This window comes from Trachypithecus francoisi, unplaced genomic scaffold, assembly GCF_009764315.1.
Source record: "Trachypithecus francoisi isolate TF-2019V2 unplaced genomic scaffold, Tfra_2.0 Lachesis_group12, whole genome shotgun sequence".
In the NCBI taxonomy this organism is placed as follows: Eukaryota; Metazoa; Chordata; class Mammalia; order Primates; family Cercopithecidae; genus Trachypithecus; species Trachypithecus francoisi.
The window spans coordinates 112,180,881-112,200,999 of record NW_022681457.1 but is presented as its reverse complement, the minus strand read 5'-3'; the positions used below and the strand labels follow the sequence as shown (position 1 = coordinate 112,200,999).

At 42.1% G+C, this 20,119-nt stretch overlaps 1 protein-coding gene across 8 annotated transcripts in view; it reads left to right on the top strand.

Moving 5' to 3' along the window:
• VPS13D (vacuolar protein sorting 13 homolog D) overlaps positions 1–20,119 on the top strand; it is a 296,584-nt gene that overhangs the window by 44,801 nt on the left and 231,664 nt on the right. For all 8 annotated transcript variants that reach the window (XR_004441096.1, XR_004441097.1, XM_033228304.1 and 5 more), the window contains 6 exons: positions 1,266–1,398; positions 4,368–6,581; positions 8,033–8,184; positions 11,584–12,615; positions 17,201–17,291; positions 19,683–19,809. Coding sequence is in view for 6 of the 8 variants with exons in the window: in XM_033228304.1 (XP_033084195.1) it covers positions 1,266–1,398; positions 4,368–6,581; positions 8,033–8,184; positions 11,584–12,615; positions 17,201–17,291; positions 19,683–19,809 (3,749 nt within the window). In the remaining 2 variants the exon portion in view is untranslated. The remainder of the gene's footprint in view (positions 1–1,265; positions 1,399–4,367; positions 6,582–8,032; positions 8,185–11,583; positions 12,616–17,200; positions 17,292–19,682; positions 19,810–20,119) is intronic.

Below are 20,119 nucleotides of genomic sequence, written 5' to 3'. Positions count from 1 at the left end.
ATGTTTCACGTGAGAGTTTCTCTTTTTTACTTACTGTTACCAGAAGAGACAACTGGAATGATGCCCCAGCTTCTATTTTAGGGTGTGATGATAGGCACTTTGTGATGCCAAATGACCAGCTGTCAAGAGGATGCCATAGATAGGGAGGGCCAAGAGATATCTTCACAGTCCAGTAGGTAGGCTGGGCAAGGTGGCCCATGCCTGTAATCCTGGCATTTTGGGAGGGTGAGGTGGGAGGATCATTTGAGCTCAAGAGTTTGAGACCAGCCTGGGAAACATAGTGAGACCTTGTCTCTACAAAAAATAAAAAAAATTAGCTGGGCCTGGTAGCGCATACCTATAGTTCCAGCTGTTCAGGAAGCTGAGGCGGGAGGATTGCTTGAGCCCAGGAACTGGAGGGTGCAGTGAGCTATGATGTGCAGTCTAGCCTGAGCGACAGAGTGAGACCTTGTCTCAAGAAATCAAAATAGTCCAGTAAAACACAGTTTCTAAGGTGACATGGAGGTGCACTGCTACAATACAGCAGCAGGTGGCACATTGAGAAAAAGTGTGGCATCTTTTGGACAGTGCAGAGTAAGTTATAGGTGTCAGAGAAGCAGAAATGATCCAAGTAAAATGAGGTGTGTAGTATGGGATGGAGAATTAGCCCTGTTTTTTGTTTTTGGGTGTGTGTGTGTGTATGTGTGTGTATGTATGTTTCTACATAAAGTATGACAATTAGTATTCTCTTAAACAAAAGAGGTTTCTTTTTGGTAACGTAAATTAGCTTTTGCCACATACATACGGTTGAGGCTGATTTTGGTTGAAGGGAAGAACAATGAACAAATCATGAATTGGTGTGTTATTTATATTTCAAGTGTCAAAGCTTATGTTTCTCACTAAGATGTTTTGGCATGGAAGTTCGTGGTTACCAATGCCCCTGAATAAGTAAAAATGTTTAGAGTTCTATGTTTATTTGAATTCTATAATTTCTATAATCCTTTAAAGTATTAAACCCTGTAAATTAGAAACAAAATCTTAAGTATAGACTATCCCCCTATTTGGTTATTTGCTATTTTTTTCTCCGCCGTTCAGATATTTGCCTGTGGTAATTTCTCAGATCCTCAAGCATTTACATCTACTTTTGTCTTAGACTTTTGGCTGTAATACAGTAGACCACTCAGTCACTCCATAATCCCAGCTGCAGCTTCCAGAAACGCTTGAGCACCACGGATAAAGCTGTTGGGTTTCAGCAGTTATGGTTAATGACTGTTTTATTCGTACAGGAGGAGAGTAAACGATGGACCGTGCGACTGGATATTTCTGCCCCTCAGGTGATATTTCCTGATGATTTCAAATTCAAGAATCCTGTGTTAGTTGTTGTGGATCTAGGAAGAATGCTTTTGACGAATACCCAAGGTATAGTGTGAGTGGGAAATAATGAAAGCCTATCTTGGTAGATCAATCTATCTATGATTATCTAAGTAAAGCTTAATAGAACATTTATATAACATTTTTAAACTTCCCCAGGTTCACGTGTAACTTTTAAAATAATGAAATAATGAAACATATCTTGGTAGATCGACCTATCTATGATAATCTAAGTAAAGCTTAATAAAACGTTTACATAAAATTTTAAGACCCGAGGGTTCACTTGTTACTTTTAAAATAATAGCTTTATTGAGATATAATTCTAAGTTTTAAATGTATAGTTCAGTTGTTTTTGGTATGTTGATAGAATTGTGCAATTCTCACTGCTATTTAATATTGGGAGGACTTTTGCATCTTTCCTGACTGAAACTCTTGTGTGCACCCATTAAACACCACTTCACCTTCCCACTCCCTGTCCCCTGGCAACCACTCATCTTTCTGTCTCTGGATTTGTTCTGAACATTTCATATGATGGAATAATGCCATGTGTGGCCTTTTATGCCTGGCCTTTTCATTTAGCATGACGTTTTCAAGGTTCTTCTGTGTTGTAATATATACCAATACTTCCTTCCTTCGTATGGCTGAATAATAGTCCATTGTGTGGCTGTTCTGCATTTTGTTTATCCTTCCATTTGTTCATGGCCATTTGAGTTGCTTCCACTCTTTCGCTATTATGCATAGTGCTGCTGTGAGCATTCATGTATAAGTTTTTGTGTAAACGTATATTTTCTTTAAATTTTTTTTTCTTTTTTATACACTTGCATTTCTGCAATGTAGACATATATTTTTAATTCTCTATATACCTAGCAGTGGAGTTGCTGAGCCATGTGGTGACTCCATGTTTTAATATTTTGAGGAAGTACCAAATTGTTTTTGTTTGTTTTTTTGAGATGGAGTCTCACTCTGTCTCCCAGGCTGGAGTGCAGTGGTGCCATCTCAGCTCACTGCAACCTCTGCCTCCCAGATTCAAGCAGTTCTCCTGTTTCAGCCTCCTGAGTAGCTGGAATTGCAGGCGCCTACCACTATGCCTGGCTAATTTTTATATCTTTAGTAGGTATGGGGTTTTTCCACGTTGGCCAGTCTGGTCTTAACTCCTGACCTCAGGTGATCTGCCCACCTTGGCCTCCCAAACTGCTGAGATTATAGGCGTGAGCCACTACGCTCAGCCCAGATTGTTTTTCCAAAATGGCTGCACCAGCAGTGTCCGAGGGTTCCATTTTCTCCACATCCTTGTCATCACTTGTTATTGTCTGCCTTTTTGATTATAGCCATGTTTGTGGGTGTGAGGTGGTATCTCATTGTGGTTTTTATTTGTATTTCTTCTGTAACACTGGGTTTATTTATTTATTTATTTTTTGAGACAGAGTCTTGCCTCTGTTGCCCAGGCTGGAGTGCAGTGGTGCAATCTCAGCTCATTGCAACCTATGTCTTCCGGGTTCAAACGATTCTCCTGCGTCAGCCTCCCTAGTAGCTGGAATTACAGGCACACACCACCATGCCCAGCTAATTTTTGTATTTTTAGTAGAGATGGGGTTTCACTGTGTTGGCTAGGCTGGTCTTGAACTCCTGACCTCAAGTGATCTACCTGCCTTGGCAACCCAAAGTCCTGGGATTACAGGCGTGAGCCACCGCACCCAGCCAATTTTTGTATTTTTAGTAGAGATGGGGTTTTGCCATGTTGGCCAGGCAGGTCTCGAACTCCTAGCCTCAAGCAATCTGCCTGTCTTGATCTCCCAAAGTGCTGGGATTGCAGGTGTGAGCCACCATGCCCAGCCCCAGTGGTGTATTTTTATAGTTGTCTTGGCACTGCTTAGCTGGAGACGGGCTGAGTGTGGTCTCTGGGGCTACACAATTGCATATTGAGCAGTTACTGCTCATCAAGCACTACCTTGGCACTAGGAAGACTATGTTGACCAAGAAAGATGAGACCTCTCTTCTCTTAGAGCATTCCAGTGGATGCTGGGTGCAGTGGCTCACGCCTGTAATTTCAGCACTTTGGGAGGCTGAGGCGGGTGGATTACGTGAACTCAGGAGTTCGAGAGCAGCCTGGCCAACATGGTGAAACCCTGTCTCTACTAAAAATACAAAAAATTGGCCAGATGCGGTGACTCATGCCTGTAATCCCAGCACTTAGGGAATATGAGGTAGGTGGATCACCTGAAGTCAGGAGTTCGAGACCAGTCTGGCCAACATGGTGAAACCCTGTGTCTACTAAAAGTACAAAAATTAGCCGGGCATGGCGGTGGGCACATGTAATCCCAGCTACTCGGTAGGCTGAGGCAGGAGAATCTCTTGAACCTGGGAGGCGGAGGTTGCAGTGAGCCAAGATCATGCCACTGCACTCCAGCCTGGGTGACAGAGTGAGATTCCATCTCAAAAATAAATAATTAAAAAAATACAAAAAATTAGCTGGGCATGGTGGTGCACACCTGTAATCCCAGCTCCTTGAGAGGCTGAGACAATAGAATCACTTAAACCTGGGAGGCAGAGGTTGCAGTGAGCCGAGATTGTGCTATTGCTCTCCAGCCTGGGTGACAGAGTGAGACTTCATCTGAAAAAAAAGAACATTCCAATGGGAGAAACAAATGACCACACAGAAAAAGGAAAAGAAAGAAAAGACTCTGGAGAGTGACATAAGAAAGGGTTGGTGAAAGCAGCCCATGCCCATGGCAAGTCAGGCGAGAAGTGAGGAGGAAGCATTGGGCCAGCAGGTGGCGCTCATGTCAGGGGGCCTCCAGCTTTTCTAACGTCCATACTTTTTTATATTTGTGTTCTGATTTCCAAATTAATAGGTAAATTCACACTTAGAAAATGGTAAACACAGATATTATGCTTAGAGTTGTCCTCAGTTTTCTCAAACAGGTTGGTTGATTCTCTACCTTTCATAATTATTACATTAAGGGAAAGAGGAGGGAAATAGCAGACATATATTTGAATCTTCTCTTTTTTATCTGCAGATAACTCCAGGAGGAAAAGTAGGGATGGGTCCGCATCTGAAGAGACCCCGTTTAGTGATGATGAATATAAGACCCCCCTGGCCACACCTCCTAACACCCCACCTCCTGAGTCAAACAGCAGCAATGGAGAGAAAACGCCTCCCTTTTCTGGAGTTGAATTCAGTGAAGAACAGCTTCAAGCACATTTAATGAGCACAAAGATGTATGAGAGGTACTCGCTGTCATTTATGGACCTCCAGATCATGGTTGGACGAGTGAAAGACAATTGGAAGCATGTCCAGGATATTGACGTGGGACCAACCCATGTGGTAGAGAAGTTTGACGTCCACCTACAGTTAGAGCGTCGATTGATTTATACTTCAGATCCCAAGTATCCAGGAGCCGTGCTGTCAGGCAACTTACCAGACTTAAAAATCCACATTAATGAAGATAAAATATCTGCACTAAAGAATTGCTTTGCTCTCCTCACCACCCCAGAAATGAAAACTTCTGACACTCAGATTAAAGAAAAGATTTTTCCCCAAGAGGAGCAGCGGGGAAGTTTGCAAGACTCTGTAATGAATTTAACCCAGAGCATTGTGATGCTGGAGCAGCATACCCGTGAGGTTCTGGTGGAGTCGCAGCTCCTCCTGGCGGAATTTAAAGTGAACTGTATGCAGCTTGGTGTTGAGAGCAATGGCCGGTACATTTCTGTGCTCAAGGTGTTTGGTACCAATGCTCACTTTGTGAAGAGGCCTTATGATGCTGAAGTCTCCCTAACTGTTCATGGTTTGCTCCTGGTGGATACCATGCAGACATATGGTGCTGATTTTGACCTTTTGATGGCTTCCCATAAGAACTTGAGCTTTGATATTCCAACAGGAAGCCTTCGGGATAGCAGGGCCCAGTCTCCTGTCTCTGGACCGAATGCGGCCCACTTAACTGATGGAGCTACGCTGAACAACCGATCAGCTACTAGTGTTTCACTTGACAAAATTCTCACCAAAGAGCAAGAGTCCCTTATTAAGTTGGAATATCAGTTTGTGAGTTCAGAGTGCCCATCAATGAATTTAGACAGTTCTCTTCAGGTGATTTCCCTGCAGGTGAATAATTTAGATATTATCCTCAATCCAGAGACGATCGTGGAGCTAATCGGTTTTCTTCAAAAATCCTTTCCCAAGGAAAAAGATGATTTAAGTCCTCAACCTTTAATGACTGATTTTGAAAGAAGCTTCAGAGAACAGGGAACTTACCAGTCTACCTATGAACAAAACACGGAGGTTGCAGTGGAAATCCATAGGCTTAATTTACTGCTTCTTCGGACAGTGGGCATGGCAAATGGAGAGAAATATGGCAGAAAAATTGCAACTGCAAGTATAGGTGGCACCAAAGTCAATGTCTCAATGGGTAGCACGTTTGACATGAATGGTTCTCTTGGCTGTTTACAGCTTATGGATTTGACACAAGATAATGTTAAAAACCAGTATGTTGTCAGCATTGGGAATTCTGTAGGCTATGAAAATATCATCAGTGATATTGGCTACTTTGAATCTGTGTTTGTCAGAATGGAAGATGCAGCCCTCACTGAAGCTTTGAGTTTCACGTTTGTTGAGAAATCTAAACAGGAGTGTTTTCTCAACCTGAAGATGGCGTCTTTACATTATAACCACTCTGCTAAGTTTTTGAAGGAGTTGACGTTATCCATGGATGAACTGGAAGAAAATTTTCGAAGTATGCTGAAAAGTGCAGCCAGCAAAGTCACCACAGTACTAGCTACCAAGACTGCCGAGTATAGCGAGATGGTATCGCTCTTTGAAACTCCAAGGAAGACTCGGGAACCCTTTATCTTAGAGGAAAATGAAATATATGGGTTTGACCTAGCTTCATCTCCTTCGGACACTGTAAAGCTAATCTTGAACATAAACATTGAATCACCAGTTGTTTCTATCCCTCGGAAGCCAGGGAGTCCTGAGTTGTTGGTGGGACACTTGGGACAGATATTCATCCAGAATTTCGTAGCGGGAGATGATGAATCCAGAAGTGACCGTCTGCAGGTGGAAATCAAGGACATTAAACTGTATTCTTTGAATTGCACACAGTTGGCAGGTAGAGAAGCTGTTGGGTCTGAAGGAAGCCGGACGTTTTGCCCACCTTCCGGGTCTGGCAGTGCCAACAGTCAGGAGGAAGCTCATTTCACACGACATGATTTCTTTGAATCTTTGCATAGAGGTCAAGGTGAGGAGCATGTCTTTTGTTCCATTTTGTTTAATGATTGAAAACCCATCTCACGGAGTCCCTTGTTTAAAACAGCAACAACAAAATCCTTTTCTTTTAGAATAATCCTCAGGTAATGCTTAAGAAATCAAAAAGAGTTTTAATAGAATGCCTTGTAGTAAGTTGGCACGTTTTCACCCTTTTCCATTTAATATCATATTTGGCAAAACAGGAATTTACTTACTTTTATTTTTATTTTTTTGGTTTTTTGAGACGGAGTTTTGCTCTTGTTGCCCAGGCTGGAGTGCAATGGTGCAGTCTCAGCTCACTGCAACCTCTACCTCCCAGGTTCAAGTGATTCTCCTAGCTCAGCCTCCCAAGTAGCTGGGATTACCCGTCCGCCACCACGCCTGGTGAATTTTTGTATTTTTAGTAGAGACAGGGTGTCAACATGTTGGCCAGGCTGGTCTCGAACTCATGACCTCAGGTGATCTGCCTGCCTTGGCCTCCCAAAGTGTTGGGATTACAGGTGTGAGCCACCGTGCCTGGGCAGGAATTTATTTTTTTTAAAGTGTTCCAGTTTGAAATTGGATGAGTACTCATTTACAGAGACACTTCAGTGGATGGATGTCGTTCAAGTATTGTTTAATTTGGTCAGATATGTCTGATATTCTGTTCCCAAGCCGTAGATCCTTCCTAGTTAAACATTTTAGCCCAAGATACCTCAAGGGGTTGATGTAAATAGTTTGTGGATATTATCTTCTTTAATATTCTGTTATCTTGTTCTATAATGGGTTGGTCCAGGGTTCTAAGAATAAAAGCTTATGTTTGTATTCTGGATCTGATCAGATAAAACGAAACAGTCCAATCTGTTGGTTTTGGCACACAGAGATCAGGTAAGCCCTAGAGCATGGCTTTATTGTGACACAATTAATGCCTTTGAGAACTTAGCCTTCTGTGGTCATCACATGTTAATTCACTGATACGTTTTTATACTTGTCGAAAGATTGCTTTCTCTGCTTGGATAGAAGTTGTTTACTTAGAACTTTGTGTTGTCCTAGATTCTGATTTAGGCCTAATAAGAGGGATACATCTGTGTCTGAAAGGTAGGGAAGGATGAATAATTTGGTTTGGAAAATGCCAGCTTGGGTGACTCAGAGAAGCATAATATAGTCTCTGGACTGGATTAATGTTCACCACGTCGTGTTTTGAAGCTACCAAATGGAGCATATGATAAAAATATTGTTTCTTTTTTTGTGTAAATATATCTCGTACCTCGTCTTGCTATGAATTTTGGCCTCGGGATAGCTGTTAAGGTTTGCTCTCAATCATAGACCCCAGGTGCCAGGCTAACGTGCCCTCCTGGTCTAAGAGTAACTCATGGGCTGTATTTTGTATACTCTATGTTTAATCAGCAGTAATGAAGTAAATGTTAAGGTTTATAGCCTATCATTTCGTCTCTTTTATGCCAGCTTTTCACATCCTGAACAACACCACCATTCAGTTTAAACTGGAGAAGATCCCTATAGAGAGAGAATCTGAATTGACTTTTTCTCTTAGCCCAGATGACCTGGGAACTTCTAGCATCATGAAGATTGAAGGAAAATTTGTCAATCCAGTTCAGGTAAATTCATGTCAGGGCAGTTGAAGTCACATGTGTATATTAACACTCTATAAATATGATATATATTTATGTATGTTACACGTTGGAAGGAAAATATATTTTCAAAGAGATATCACCCATGCGTAATACCATTGTTGAAACCTTGTTCCAATAATCATGGAATCCTTTTGTCGTGGGGAATCCATCTTGTCAGCCTTTTTCATATGGCGGAAGGGTGGGTTATCTGGAGGAAGATGGCAGATTCTTAATTCCGTTGACATTCAGAAATGGGGAAATGATTGCTTACACAGTCAGAGTCTCCTTTCCCAGGAGGATATCATTCTTGTCACACTTAGACTTACTAAACCCAGCCTATGAAACATTGTGACCATCTGAGCTGTGGACAGATTCTTTCAACAAAGAATTAGTCCTGCCCTCTCTGAAATGAAATGGGCCAGGATAGGGATTTCTTTTTTTATGGGCATGCGTGTATGTATACAGCTTTTCTTTTTTTTTCTTCAAAAGTATCATTTTCCCTGATTTCACAAGGACTAGAGCAAAGAGCAGTACATTATAAAACAGCAGTGACAGGCAGGCTCTTAGGATGGTCTGTGGTCTGTGTCTGGCACAACAGTAGTTGGTCTGTGTCTGGCAGCTGTTCTGGAGTAACCCAGGGATGCTGTTTATGGAGTGGGCCTGCCTTTTGACATTAGTGGTTCCTCTCAGGGGTCTCTGGGACCCCTGAGAGAACTACTCCAAAACTTTCCCTTCTCACACTAAGCTTTTGCCCCATCAGTGGTAGCTATCAGGACAAAGTTTTCACCTTAAATCTAGCATGTGATGTAAATGCTATTGGATTATGTTGACTTGCTCTTTTTTCTTTTTTGAGATGGAGTCTCACTGTCACTCAGGCTGGAGTGCAGTGGCGTGATCTTGGCTCATTGCAACCTCTCTGCCTCTCACATTCAAGCAATTCTCCTGCTTCAGCCTCCCGGATAGCTGTGATTACAGGCATTCGCCACCACGCTGGCTAATTTTTGTATTTTTAGTAGAGACAGGGTTTCACCATGTTGGCCAGGCTGGTCTTGAACTCCTTGCCTCAAGTGATCCTCCTGCCTCGGCCCCGCGAAGTACTGGGATTACAGGTGTGAGCCACCATGCCTGGCCTATGTTGACTTATTCTTATGGTTACCATTGACTTAACTTGTTTTGATGAAAATCTTAAAAACATTATTTTAGATAATTCTTTCTTTAAAAATAATTGTTTAAGATAATTATTTGAATTATTTAATAAGTGATTAGGCCGGGCGCGGTGGCTTAAGCCTGTAATCCCAGCACTTTGGGAGGCCGAGACGGGTGGATCACGAGGTCAGGAGATCGAGACCATCCTGGCTAACACGGTGAAACCCCGTCTCTACTAAAAAATACAAAAAAACTAGCCGGGCGAGGTGGCGGGCGCCTGTAGTCCCAGCTACTCGGGAGGTTGAGGCAGGAGAATGGCGTAAACCCGGGAGGCAGAGCTTTCAGTGAGCTGAGATCCGGCCACTGCACTCCAGCCTGGGCGACAGAGCGAGACTCCGTCTCAAAAAAAAAAAAAAAAAAAAAGTGATTAGTAATTAATTTAATAATTTAAGTTTTTAAAAGTTGGTTATGAAACAATGTAAACCTATACAAAAGTCTAATGAGCGTTATGTGCCCATCACTCTGATTCCACTTATGAAGATTTTGCCACATTTGTTTTATCTGGTTTTTTTTTTTTTTTTGCTGAAATCGTTTAAGGTAAATCCCAGATGTCATGCCGTTATCACCCCTATGCATTTAGAATGTATTTCCGAAAACTATGTGCTGCTTCTTACAGAACCACAGTGGTATTTCATATCTTACAAAAGTAATGAACGTTCTTTGATATTATCTAAATTTTAACCGATTTTTAGAATTCAGAAATATTTTGGATCATCTCAAAAATGTCTTTGTTTTGGGTTTGTTGGAATCGGGATACAGACAACTGGCAACGTTGCATTTGGGTGATACATTGTGTAGGTCTCTGTTCATCTAGTTTCCCTCTCTTTGTTGTCCCCCCATATTGTCCCCCCATGTTGTCATATTTTGTTGTGGAACTAAGTCAGTTGTCCCGTAGAATGTCCCACTTCTGAATTTGGCTGTTCATGTGCCACTTAACTTGTCCTCCCCCATATTTCCTGTAAAGTCTATAGAACAGGTTTAGTTCTATGGGTTTGACTGGATTCGGGTATCTTTTTTGGCAGGGGGCTTAGGGGGTACACTTCAGGTAGGTGGTGCCATATACTTCGTATTACTTTATATCAGGAGGTACATAATTATGTCTTTTTTCTCTCTTATTGATGTTAAAGTGGATAATTGTATTTAAGTGGCAAGAACCTTGATTTTTCCATTGCAACATTCCCTGTCAGTCATTCACATAATGTTTTATTCTACTAATGAACTTTGATGGCACACATTATTTAATTAGGGGTTACAAAATGGTCACTTTTTCTAATTCCGTCATTATTTCTGTATCTATTGGTTGGAATTCCTCTGTTAAAAATTACCCTTCATTAAATAAAAATCTTGTCTGAAAAAAGTTTTTTTTTTTTTGAGACAGGGTCTTGCTCTGTGGCCCAGGCTGGAGTGCAGTGGCATGATCTCAGCTCACTGTGTCCTGCACCTCCTGGGCTCAAGTGATCCTCCCACCTCTGCCTCCCAAGTAGCTGGGACTACAGGCCTGTGCCACCACACCCTGCTAATTTTGTATTTTTTTGTAGAGACAGTTTCACCATGTAGCCCAAGCTAGTCTTGAACTCTCGGGCTCACACAGTCCACCCGCCTCGGCCTCTCAAAGGGCTGGGATTACAGACGTGAGCCACTGTGCCTGGCTGAAAACATTTTTTATAAGAAATTGTAATTAAAAATGAAGCAAAAGAGAAAGGAAACATAACTAATCATGGATCATCATGATTTTTTTCTAAAAAGTACTACCAGTCCTAAACATTGACCATTAACTAACTGGTGATGATCAGCCAGTTTTAGAACCATGAACCTTATTTCTCAATTCTGTAGTGTCTCCACACCAGACTTTTGTCAACACTCTTCGTTTCTGCATTTTTGTGGGATCAGAAGAAGTGACTTCATTGCTTCAGGCATAATCCACAGTACTTATTGAACTCTTATTATATGTAGATTATTGTGTAGGGTACTGAGGGAGGGTCTCGTGAATAGAAGTGGGGCAAAAAGAGCTGAGGACAGAAAAGAAAAGAGATAGTCTTTGCTATCAGCTAACTTACAGCCTTGTGTAGGAATCATGTAGGAACCCATAAATAGCAACTGTAAACATTTATGGGCATTACGTTTATGTGCATTTAATAATAGTAGTAGAGTAACTGAATTTTTCTCTTTTCAATACAGGTGGTGTTAGCCAAGCATGTATATGAGCAGGTTTTACAAACGCTGGACAATCTCGTGTACAGTGAAGATCTGAATAAGTATCTAGCCAGTGCTACCTCCTCCCCTTGCCCTGATTCTCCTCTGCCTCCACTCAGTACCTGTGGAGAATCTTCTGTTGAAAGGAAGGAGAATGGATTGTTCAGCCACTCCAGCCTTTCTAACACCTCTCAGAAGTCATTGTCAGTGAAGGAAGTCAAATCCTTTACTCAAATTCAAGCCACCTTTTGTATATCGGAGCTTCAGGTTCAGCTAAGTGGAGATCTGACTTTGGGGGCCCAAGGTCTTGTGAGCTTAAAGTTTCAGGACTTTGAGGTGGAATTCAGTAAAGACCATCCCCAGACTTTATCTATTCAGATTGCCCTGCATTCTTTGCTGATGGAGGACTTACTGGAGAAAAATCCAGATTCTAAATATAAGAACCTGATGGTGTCTCGAGGAGCTCCTAAGCCATCTAGTTTAGCACAAAAAGAATACCTTTCTCAGTCTTGCCCCTCAGTGTCCAACGTGGAATATCCCGATATGCCTCGGTCTCTCCCTTCCCACATGGAAGAAGCTCCTAATGTCTTCCAGTTGTATCAAAGACCCACCTCTGCATCCCGGAAAAAGCAAAAGGAAGCCCAAGACAAGGACTATCCCTTGACCCCACCTCCTTCTCCAACAGCGGATGAGCCCAAGATACTTGTTGGAAAGAGTAAATTTGATGATTCCTTAGTCCACATCAACATATTCTTGGTAGATAAGAAACATCCCGAATTCTCTTCCAGTTACAATCGAGTTAACCGGAGCATTGATGTTGATTTTAATTGCTTGGATGTGCTGATCACACTGCAAACCTGGGTGGTGATACTGGACTTTTTTGGAATCGGCTCCACTGCAGACAACCACGCAATGAGGCTGCCTCCTGAGGGCATTGTACACAACGTGAAGTCGGAGCCACACGCCTCCATGGAGTCTGGACTTCAGGAGCCAGTGAACACCAAGCTGGATCTCAAGGTAGCCTCAGTTCCCTTTGGCTCCCTTAATCTCTAAAAATGGATTTGGGCTTGTTGATATAAATGCAAGTATTTTACATTTACTTTGGAAAATAGCTCTTGTTGGCAGGGGAGCTATCTAGTCTTCTAGGTGTTTGTTACAAAAGGTAGACGTTAATATTTTGGGAAAGGTTTTAGTGTAAATCCATCTGGAGGCAGGGAAAGTAAGTGATTTAAGAATCTTGCCTTTTCTTTGAGCTCTATACATCAGAGGAGTTACTTTGCTTCTCTGAACCGTAGTTTCCTCATCTTCCATCGTCTAAGATGACTAAATGAGGTGATATGTAGAAGGCACCTAGCAAAGTGTGTAGTCTGTAATAGCAACTTTAAAGCGTGGCTTTTGTTACTGTCCTGTTTCTCTCAGAACATTATTTGCTTTCATTGAGAGCAACAGCATAACTGTTAATAATGGTCTCGCCCAGGCGCAGTGGCTCACACCTGTAATCCCAGCACTTTGGGAGGCTGAAGCAGGCGGATCACAAGGTCAGGAGATCGAGACCATCCTGGCTAACACGGTGAAACCCCGTCTCTACTAAAAAATACAAAAAAATTAGCTGGGCGTGGTGCGGGTGCCTGTAGTCCCAGCTACTTGGGAGGCTGAGGCAGGAGAATGTCATGAACCCGGGCGGCGGAGCTTGCAGTGAGCCGAGATCGCGTCACTGCATTCCAGCCTGGGCAACAGAGCGAGACTCCATCTCAAAAAAAAAGAATGTTGGACATCTCAAAAGTTGGACTGCCTGAGTTTGAGTCCTAGTACTTTCACTGTACCCATGTGGCTATGTGGTCTGGGGCCAACCACTTGGCCTCTTTTGCCCTTAATTTTTTTATCAGTAAACTGAGGATGTTCAGTGCACCCCCGTCATACGGTTGTTGTAAGGCCCTCCACACAGTGTGTGGCACACAATAAGGATTCAATGAGTGGTAGCCATTGTTATTTTTATGTTACATGGATTTCCATACTTATAACTTGTCCTTGATACTCATATTGTAAGTATTAAGGAAAAAAAAAACATAAAAAAGACAGCATTTGAGTTTAAGGCTATTCTGCTCTGTGTGATGGAACAGCAGGATGTGAAAGCAGTTAACCTGAATAGCCCATTCGAGGGCACATAGGCCTGTTGTCACTGGCACCCGTCCAGAGCCCTGGAACCCTGGCCGTGGTTGGTAACATTTGTGTGCCTCAAGGATGTTCTTCATCCACATATCTTAGCATGTGTGGACTTGCACTTACTTCTGGGGAGAAGTCAGGGAGGAGAATCACATTTTATCCAGATGCCATTTTCTTATTTCCCCGGCTGATAGTAGGCCTCATTCCTCTAGAAATGGAAGACATCTCAGGGGAGAGATGGGAAAGGACCAGCTTACCTTTCTTGTTCAGTGTCTGGTGAATGAATGACTTTGCAGTATTCTGAGCCCTCTGGTACCTTGGGTTTAGCAAGGTGGATGGAACCTGGAGAGGTGTTAGCCATTCCTTTGGGCTTTATATGTCTGTACCTGGAACTTTATTTTTGCAGTGACTGTGATGATCTGTGTCAGGAACTCTTTGGTGTTGAGTATGCAGTGCTCCCAGAGGGCTTTGCCTTGGTTGATGTGGCTGGTTCTGTAAGAGAACAGGACTGGATAAGTGTCCCTCAGCAATGCAGTTTTTAAAATAAGAATTTTTGAAAAACATTTTTTTTGTCAAAAAATTCAGATATATCACAGAGAAACAGTATAATGAACCCCCATTTGCCCAACCCTGTAATTCATCACATTTACTTTATGACTTTTTTTCTTTGCTGAAGTATTTTATTTATTTATTTACTTATTTATTTATTTTGAGATGGAGTCTCGCTCTGTTGCCCAGGCTGGAGTGGAGAGGCATGATCTTGGCTCACGGCAACCTCTGCCTCTTGGGTTCGAGTGATTCTCCTGCCTCAGTCCTCCAAGTAGCTGGGATTACAGGCACGCACCACCATGCCCGGCTAATTTTGTAGTTTTAGTAGAGACAGAGTTTCGTCATGTTGGCCAGGCTGCTGTCAAACTCCTGACCTCAAGGGATCCACCTGCCTCAGTCTCCCAAAGTGCTGGGATTACAGGAGTGAGCCACTGCGCTCAGCCTGCTGAAGTATTTTAAAGCAAATTCCAGATACATCATTTCATCTCTACATACTTCAGTATTTATTTCTAAAAAAACAATGGACATACCACAATGCTTTGTCACATCCAACTAACAAGAATTTCTTGGTATTTTCTGACACCAGTCCATAATCAGATTCTCTGATTGTCTCAAAAATGCCCTTTTATTGGTGGATTGTAGAGTAGTGAATGGTTTAAGAAACTTCTTGCCTTTCTATTCTGTTGGTCTCTATAATTCAGTAGAATACTGTGCTTTTGCAAGCCAAAGTTTTCACATTTACAAAATAAGGAATAAAACGATGCATGAATTTCTCTTCTCTTCTCTTCCTTGTCTTGCTCTGTCACCCAGGCTGGAGTGCAGTGGTGTGATCTTGGCTTACTGCAGCCTCTGCCTTCTGGGTTCAAGCTGTTCTCCTGCCTCAGTCCCCCGTAGCTGGGACTACAGGCATGTGCCACCTCACCTTGCTAATCTTTGTATTTTTAGTGGAGTTGGGGTTTCACCATGTTGACCAGGCTGGTCTTGAACTCCTGGCCTCGAGTGATCGGCCTGCCTTGGCCTCCCAAAGTGCTGGGATTATAGGCATGAGCCACTGTGCCCAGCCTGATGCATGCATTTTTTTGAATCAGGATCCAAGTAAGGTTCCATGTTACATTTGCTGTCATGTCTTTTAAATCTCTTAGAATTATGGTATACCTGCCCCCTTCAACCCCACCGCCAATTGACTTGTTACAGAAACTGGGTTAGTGCCTTGTAGAGTGTCCCGCATTTTAGGTTTATGTGTTTTCTTGTTTGACTGTTTGACTTCTTTTATGCTCTATTTTAACCAGTGGATGTTAGCTCTAGAGACCCCATCAGATTCAGTTCAGCTTGGGGTAAGAACACGCCAGAGGGGCTGCTGAGTGCTTCCTGTTGCATTGAGGCAGGAGGCATACAGCATCTGATCATCATTCGTTAGTGACACTAAGATTCAAGCGAAGAGCTGGTTCAAGTGCTGGTGATGGTTGGATCCCTCCAAACAAAGCATTTTTAGACCCAGTGTACATGTTCTTTCGGTAAAATTAAATGACTAGAGGTTTTCATTATTTTTATTATATTTTTTTGAGACAGAGTCTTGCCCTATTGACCAGGCTGGAATGCAGTGGCGTGATCTTGGCCCACTGCAACCTCTGCCTCCTGGGTTCAGGGGATTCTTGTGCCTCTGCCTTCCAAATAGCTGGAATTACAGATGCCTGCCACCCAGCTAGTTTTTCTATTTTTAGGAGAGACGGGGTTTCACCATGTTGGCCAGGCTGGTCTTGAACTCCTGACCTCAAGTGATCCTCCTGCCTCTGCCCCCCAAAGTGCTGGGATTACAGGTGTGAGCACTGCATCCACCTTACTAGAGGTTTTTAATTCCCCCATGATGATCTTGCCTTGCGATTCCTTCTGTGTCTGTGTGAGAAATCATACTGTAAGGGAAGTGGAGTTCCCCCCACAAAGTCATTGCTCCAACTATAATAACCCACTGCTTTTTCTCTGTCTTCTTCTATAAATGATTTTCCTTCTTCCTTTCCTTCTATTACATCCTTTTTTTCTTTTCCCATCTTTTTTTCCTCCTGGTTATTCATGCACCAGACATTTCCTGAGTACCTAGTCCGTGGTAGGCACTGAAGACAAGGGGGTGAAGGCATGGTCCCTGCTATTAGGAAGTGGTGGGTGTGAATTGAAGATTAAATCTGGTGTCAGTCTTTTCCTCACTCCTTCTCTTCCATCCATGTTTTGTCCCCTGTGATGTTACTCAAAGCAAAAAAGGTTGTTGAGAACTGAGTCAACAAATCCTAGACATATAAGATCTTTTTAACAGTTGCAATTACAGTATTGCATTATGAAATTTATTTGTTACAAAGAATGTTACTCCCAAGACAGAGGATTTTTTCTTCTATTTATAGTTGTCCCTAGGAAAGAAAATCTTTGATTATGGCTTCTGGGAGAAGTCTCAGTTGGTTAATGGTGGGCTCCTAGTAAATATTTGTTCAAAGGTAGTAAATAGGATTCTAAATCATATTTATCATTTTGTTTTGAAAAACTTCTTAAAATGAGATTTAATGGATCTGTTTGAGTTACTATAGAATTGTACAATATTAATGATGAATGCCAAAATGAGAAAAACTGTTTTTATAATGTAAAGCATCTCATGAACAGAAAATAGACAAGGCAAACATAGAGAAGGCACCACAGAAACTGAAATTTAGACTGTCCAGTCTCTGCCCTGTCCTCAGGTCGTGGTTTGTCTGGCTTAAGAAAGCTGAAGTGAAATTGGCGTCACTAAAAGCATTACCTTCAAATTTCCCAAGCCTTTCTGTGTATTCCTTGATTGTTCTTCCGTTTTCCTGAAAGATACCTTTTCTCCCCAGTAATATTGGCCTTGCTTTATCTTATCTGTTCCTAGGTTCATTCACTTTCTCTAGTGCTGAATAAGACCACAAGTGAGCTTGCCAAAGCAAATGTGTCCAAATTAGTAGCACACCTGGAAATGATTGGTAAGTGGTGGGGGGCGGAGGGAAGCAAACTTGCAAAATCTGGTCAGCATTTGAACATTGTGATCACAAATTGATTGTCCTCACGTGCTGAGTAAGGTGTGGCAGTGGCTTGATTGTGGTTACTAGTCTGGCCAGGATTCATGGTGGTGGTTTCCCAAATGCTGGCTTATGGATCAGAATCATCTGGATAGCTTGGTAAAAGTGCAGGTGTTGGCACAACCTCTTCCCTACTCCTGTCTCTCATCTCCTTCTCAGGAATCTGATTGAGTTGGGATGGAGCCCTGGTGCCTGTGTTTTCAACAAACACTCGGGTGCCCATATAACTTTTTTTTGTTCAAATTGAGATATATTTGAGAGCTAAAGGGGACATCGTTAATGACACCTGGAAAACAGGCATACAACAGGGCTGTCTCTGGGAAAGCAGAGGATATGACTGCATCTAGAGTCATAAATTGGGGGGAGCTACCAGTAGAGGTGATGGTATTATGCAGGAGATACTGTAGCAAAGCTGGCATTCTTTATTCTGTGTTTTTGAGACAAGGTCTCGCTTGGTAGCTCAGGCTGGAGTGCAGTGGTGCAATCTTGGCTCGCTGCAGACTCCGCCTCCTGGATTCAAGCGATTCTCATGCCTCAGCCTTCCAAATAGCTGGAATTACAGGTGCATGCCACCATGACCGGCTAATTTTCGTATTTTTGGTAGAGATGGTGTTTCACCATGTTGGCCAGGCTGGTCTCGAACTCCTGGCCTCAAGTGATTCTCCTGCCTCTGCCTCCCAAAGTGCTGGGATTACAGGTGTGAGCCACAGCACCTGGCCAGCATTCTCTCTAATGGGACTTTGTAGGTTAAAATTCTTAGTCGAATACAAGTGATCAACTACATCAGGTCCTAAATAGGATTTTTAAAAAATAATATTTTAACTTATTTTTTCAAACTATAGAGACAGGGTTTTGCCATGTTGGCCAGACTGGTTTCAAACTACTGGGCTCAAGCCATCCATCCACTTTGGCCTCCCAGAGTCCTGGGATTACAGATGTGAGCCACTGTGCGCAGCCTAAATAGTGGAGATTGATAAAGTGTGAGGTAAAACATTTTTCCTTCCCTAATTATTGAAGATTACAAAGCTCACATGTTGATGCTGTAGTAAAAACAAGAATGTCTTTTGGGGAGGGAATGAACTGAGGCTGAAGTTTCATGCCTTGTACAATTATTTTAGAAAAGCTTCTTAGAGGAGATTGGCTTTTTTTTTTTTTTTTTAAACAGCGTATTCCTGTTAATGGCCTTTAAGATTGGTAAAAGCTTGGGTATTTTTGTTAGAAGACATGAGGTATCTAAAATAAGTATGTGGCTGGGCATGGTGGCTCACGCCTGTAATCCCAGCACTTTGGGAGGCTGAGGTGGGAGGATTGCCTGAGGTCAGGAGTTTGAGACAAGCCTGGGCAACATAGTGAGACCTCATCTCTACCAAAAATAGTGAAAATTAACCAGTTGTGGTGGCCAGTGCCTGTAGTCCCAGCTACTCAGGAGTCTGAAGTGGTTGGATTGCTTGAGTCTGGAAGGTCAAGGCTGCAGGGAGCCATGATTGTGCCACTGCACTATAGCCTGGGTGACAGAGTGAGACCCTGTCTCAAAAAAAAAAAAAAAAATTGTGTCTATGATTCATTGGGGGAGCTGAACTAGCATGCCAAAATGCCAAATATACCTTAGTAATTGTTTTATAACGATAATTATGATAATTTTGTTTTACAGAGACAACAGTTTAGAATATTCCTTTTTAGTATCCATGCAGTGTTAATAATGACTCATTGTATGTTCACATTCTAGTTGTACATGTTTCAGTCACCTCTTCTTTCTTCTTTCCACCTTCCAGAAACTTCACTTATATACAGAGTAGTTTCAAATCTGTGTCTCCGGTATCTGTCTATCTCAGTACTTTTGGTCTTTCATTAAATCACAGTGAAGCACACTTAATGTTGCTTGAATACCTGGCATGTTTCTGACACTTCCTCCTTTATTCTTTTATCCAGAGTATCATTAATAGAGCTAATGATGTTTAATTCTAGTTAGGGGTCTCATCTCAGAAAGCCTGAAGTTTCTGTCTGTATTTATAAAGGTTTTATCTTTTAAATGTGTAATGTTGCCATATTATTTCAGTCCCCTTTGGACTTCCGCATTGAGACTTTTTTTTTCTTCTCTTTTTGCATTGAAACTTTGTTTTAAATATTGTATAAAATATTTTTCTGGGTATATTGGAATATGAAAATTTGCTTTTGATGTTTGATTACAAAGTGAAAAATCTGAGGCATGTGTATACCAGCTTTTGTTCCAGACATATTTAAGTTGTGTGACAAAAAAAGATACATAGTAACGTGTTCTAACTTTATCACCCTTAGAGGGAGACCTGGCCTTACAGGGCAGCATTGGGAGTCTGTCTCTAAGTGACCTCACATCCCATGGAGAGTTCTACAGAGAACGGTTCACTACCAGTGGTGAAGAAGCACTCATCTTCCAGACTTTTAAGTAAAAATCTCGATCTTTTTCTGACTTAATATTTTATCATAATACTTGCTGTTTCAGATTCTTGTTGGCTAGACAATGAAGAAAACTTTTAAGGAATTTTATGTTCTTAGAGGTGAAATTGAAAAGTTATGGTTATGAGGAGTTCTTCCTGACTTTAAATTTCATTAAAATGGATCTGTGTTGAAGTGGGCTACTTAAAACTTCGTAAACAGATGGGGTATGAGTTAGGTCACACCTGTAATCTAAGCTCTTTGGGAGGCCAAGGCAGATGGATTGCTTGAAGCCAGGAGTTTGAGACCACCCTGGGCAA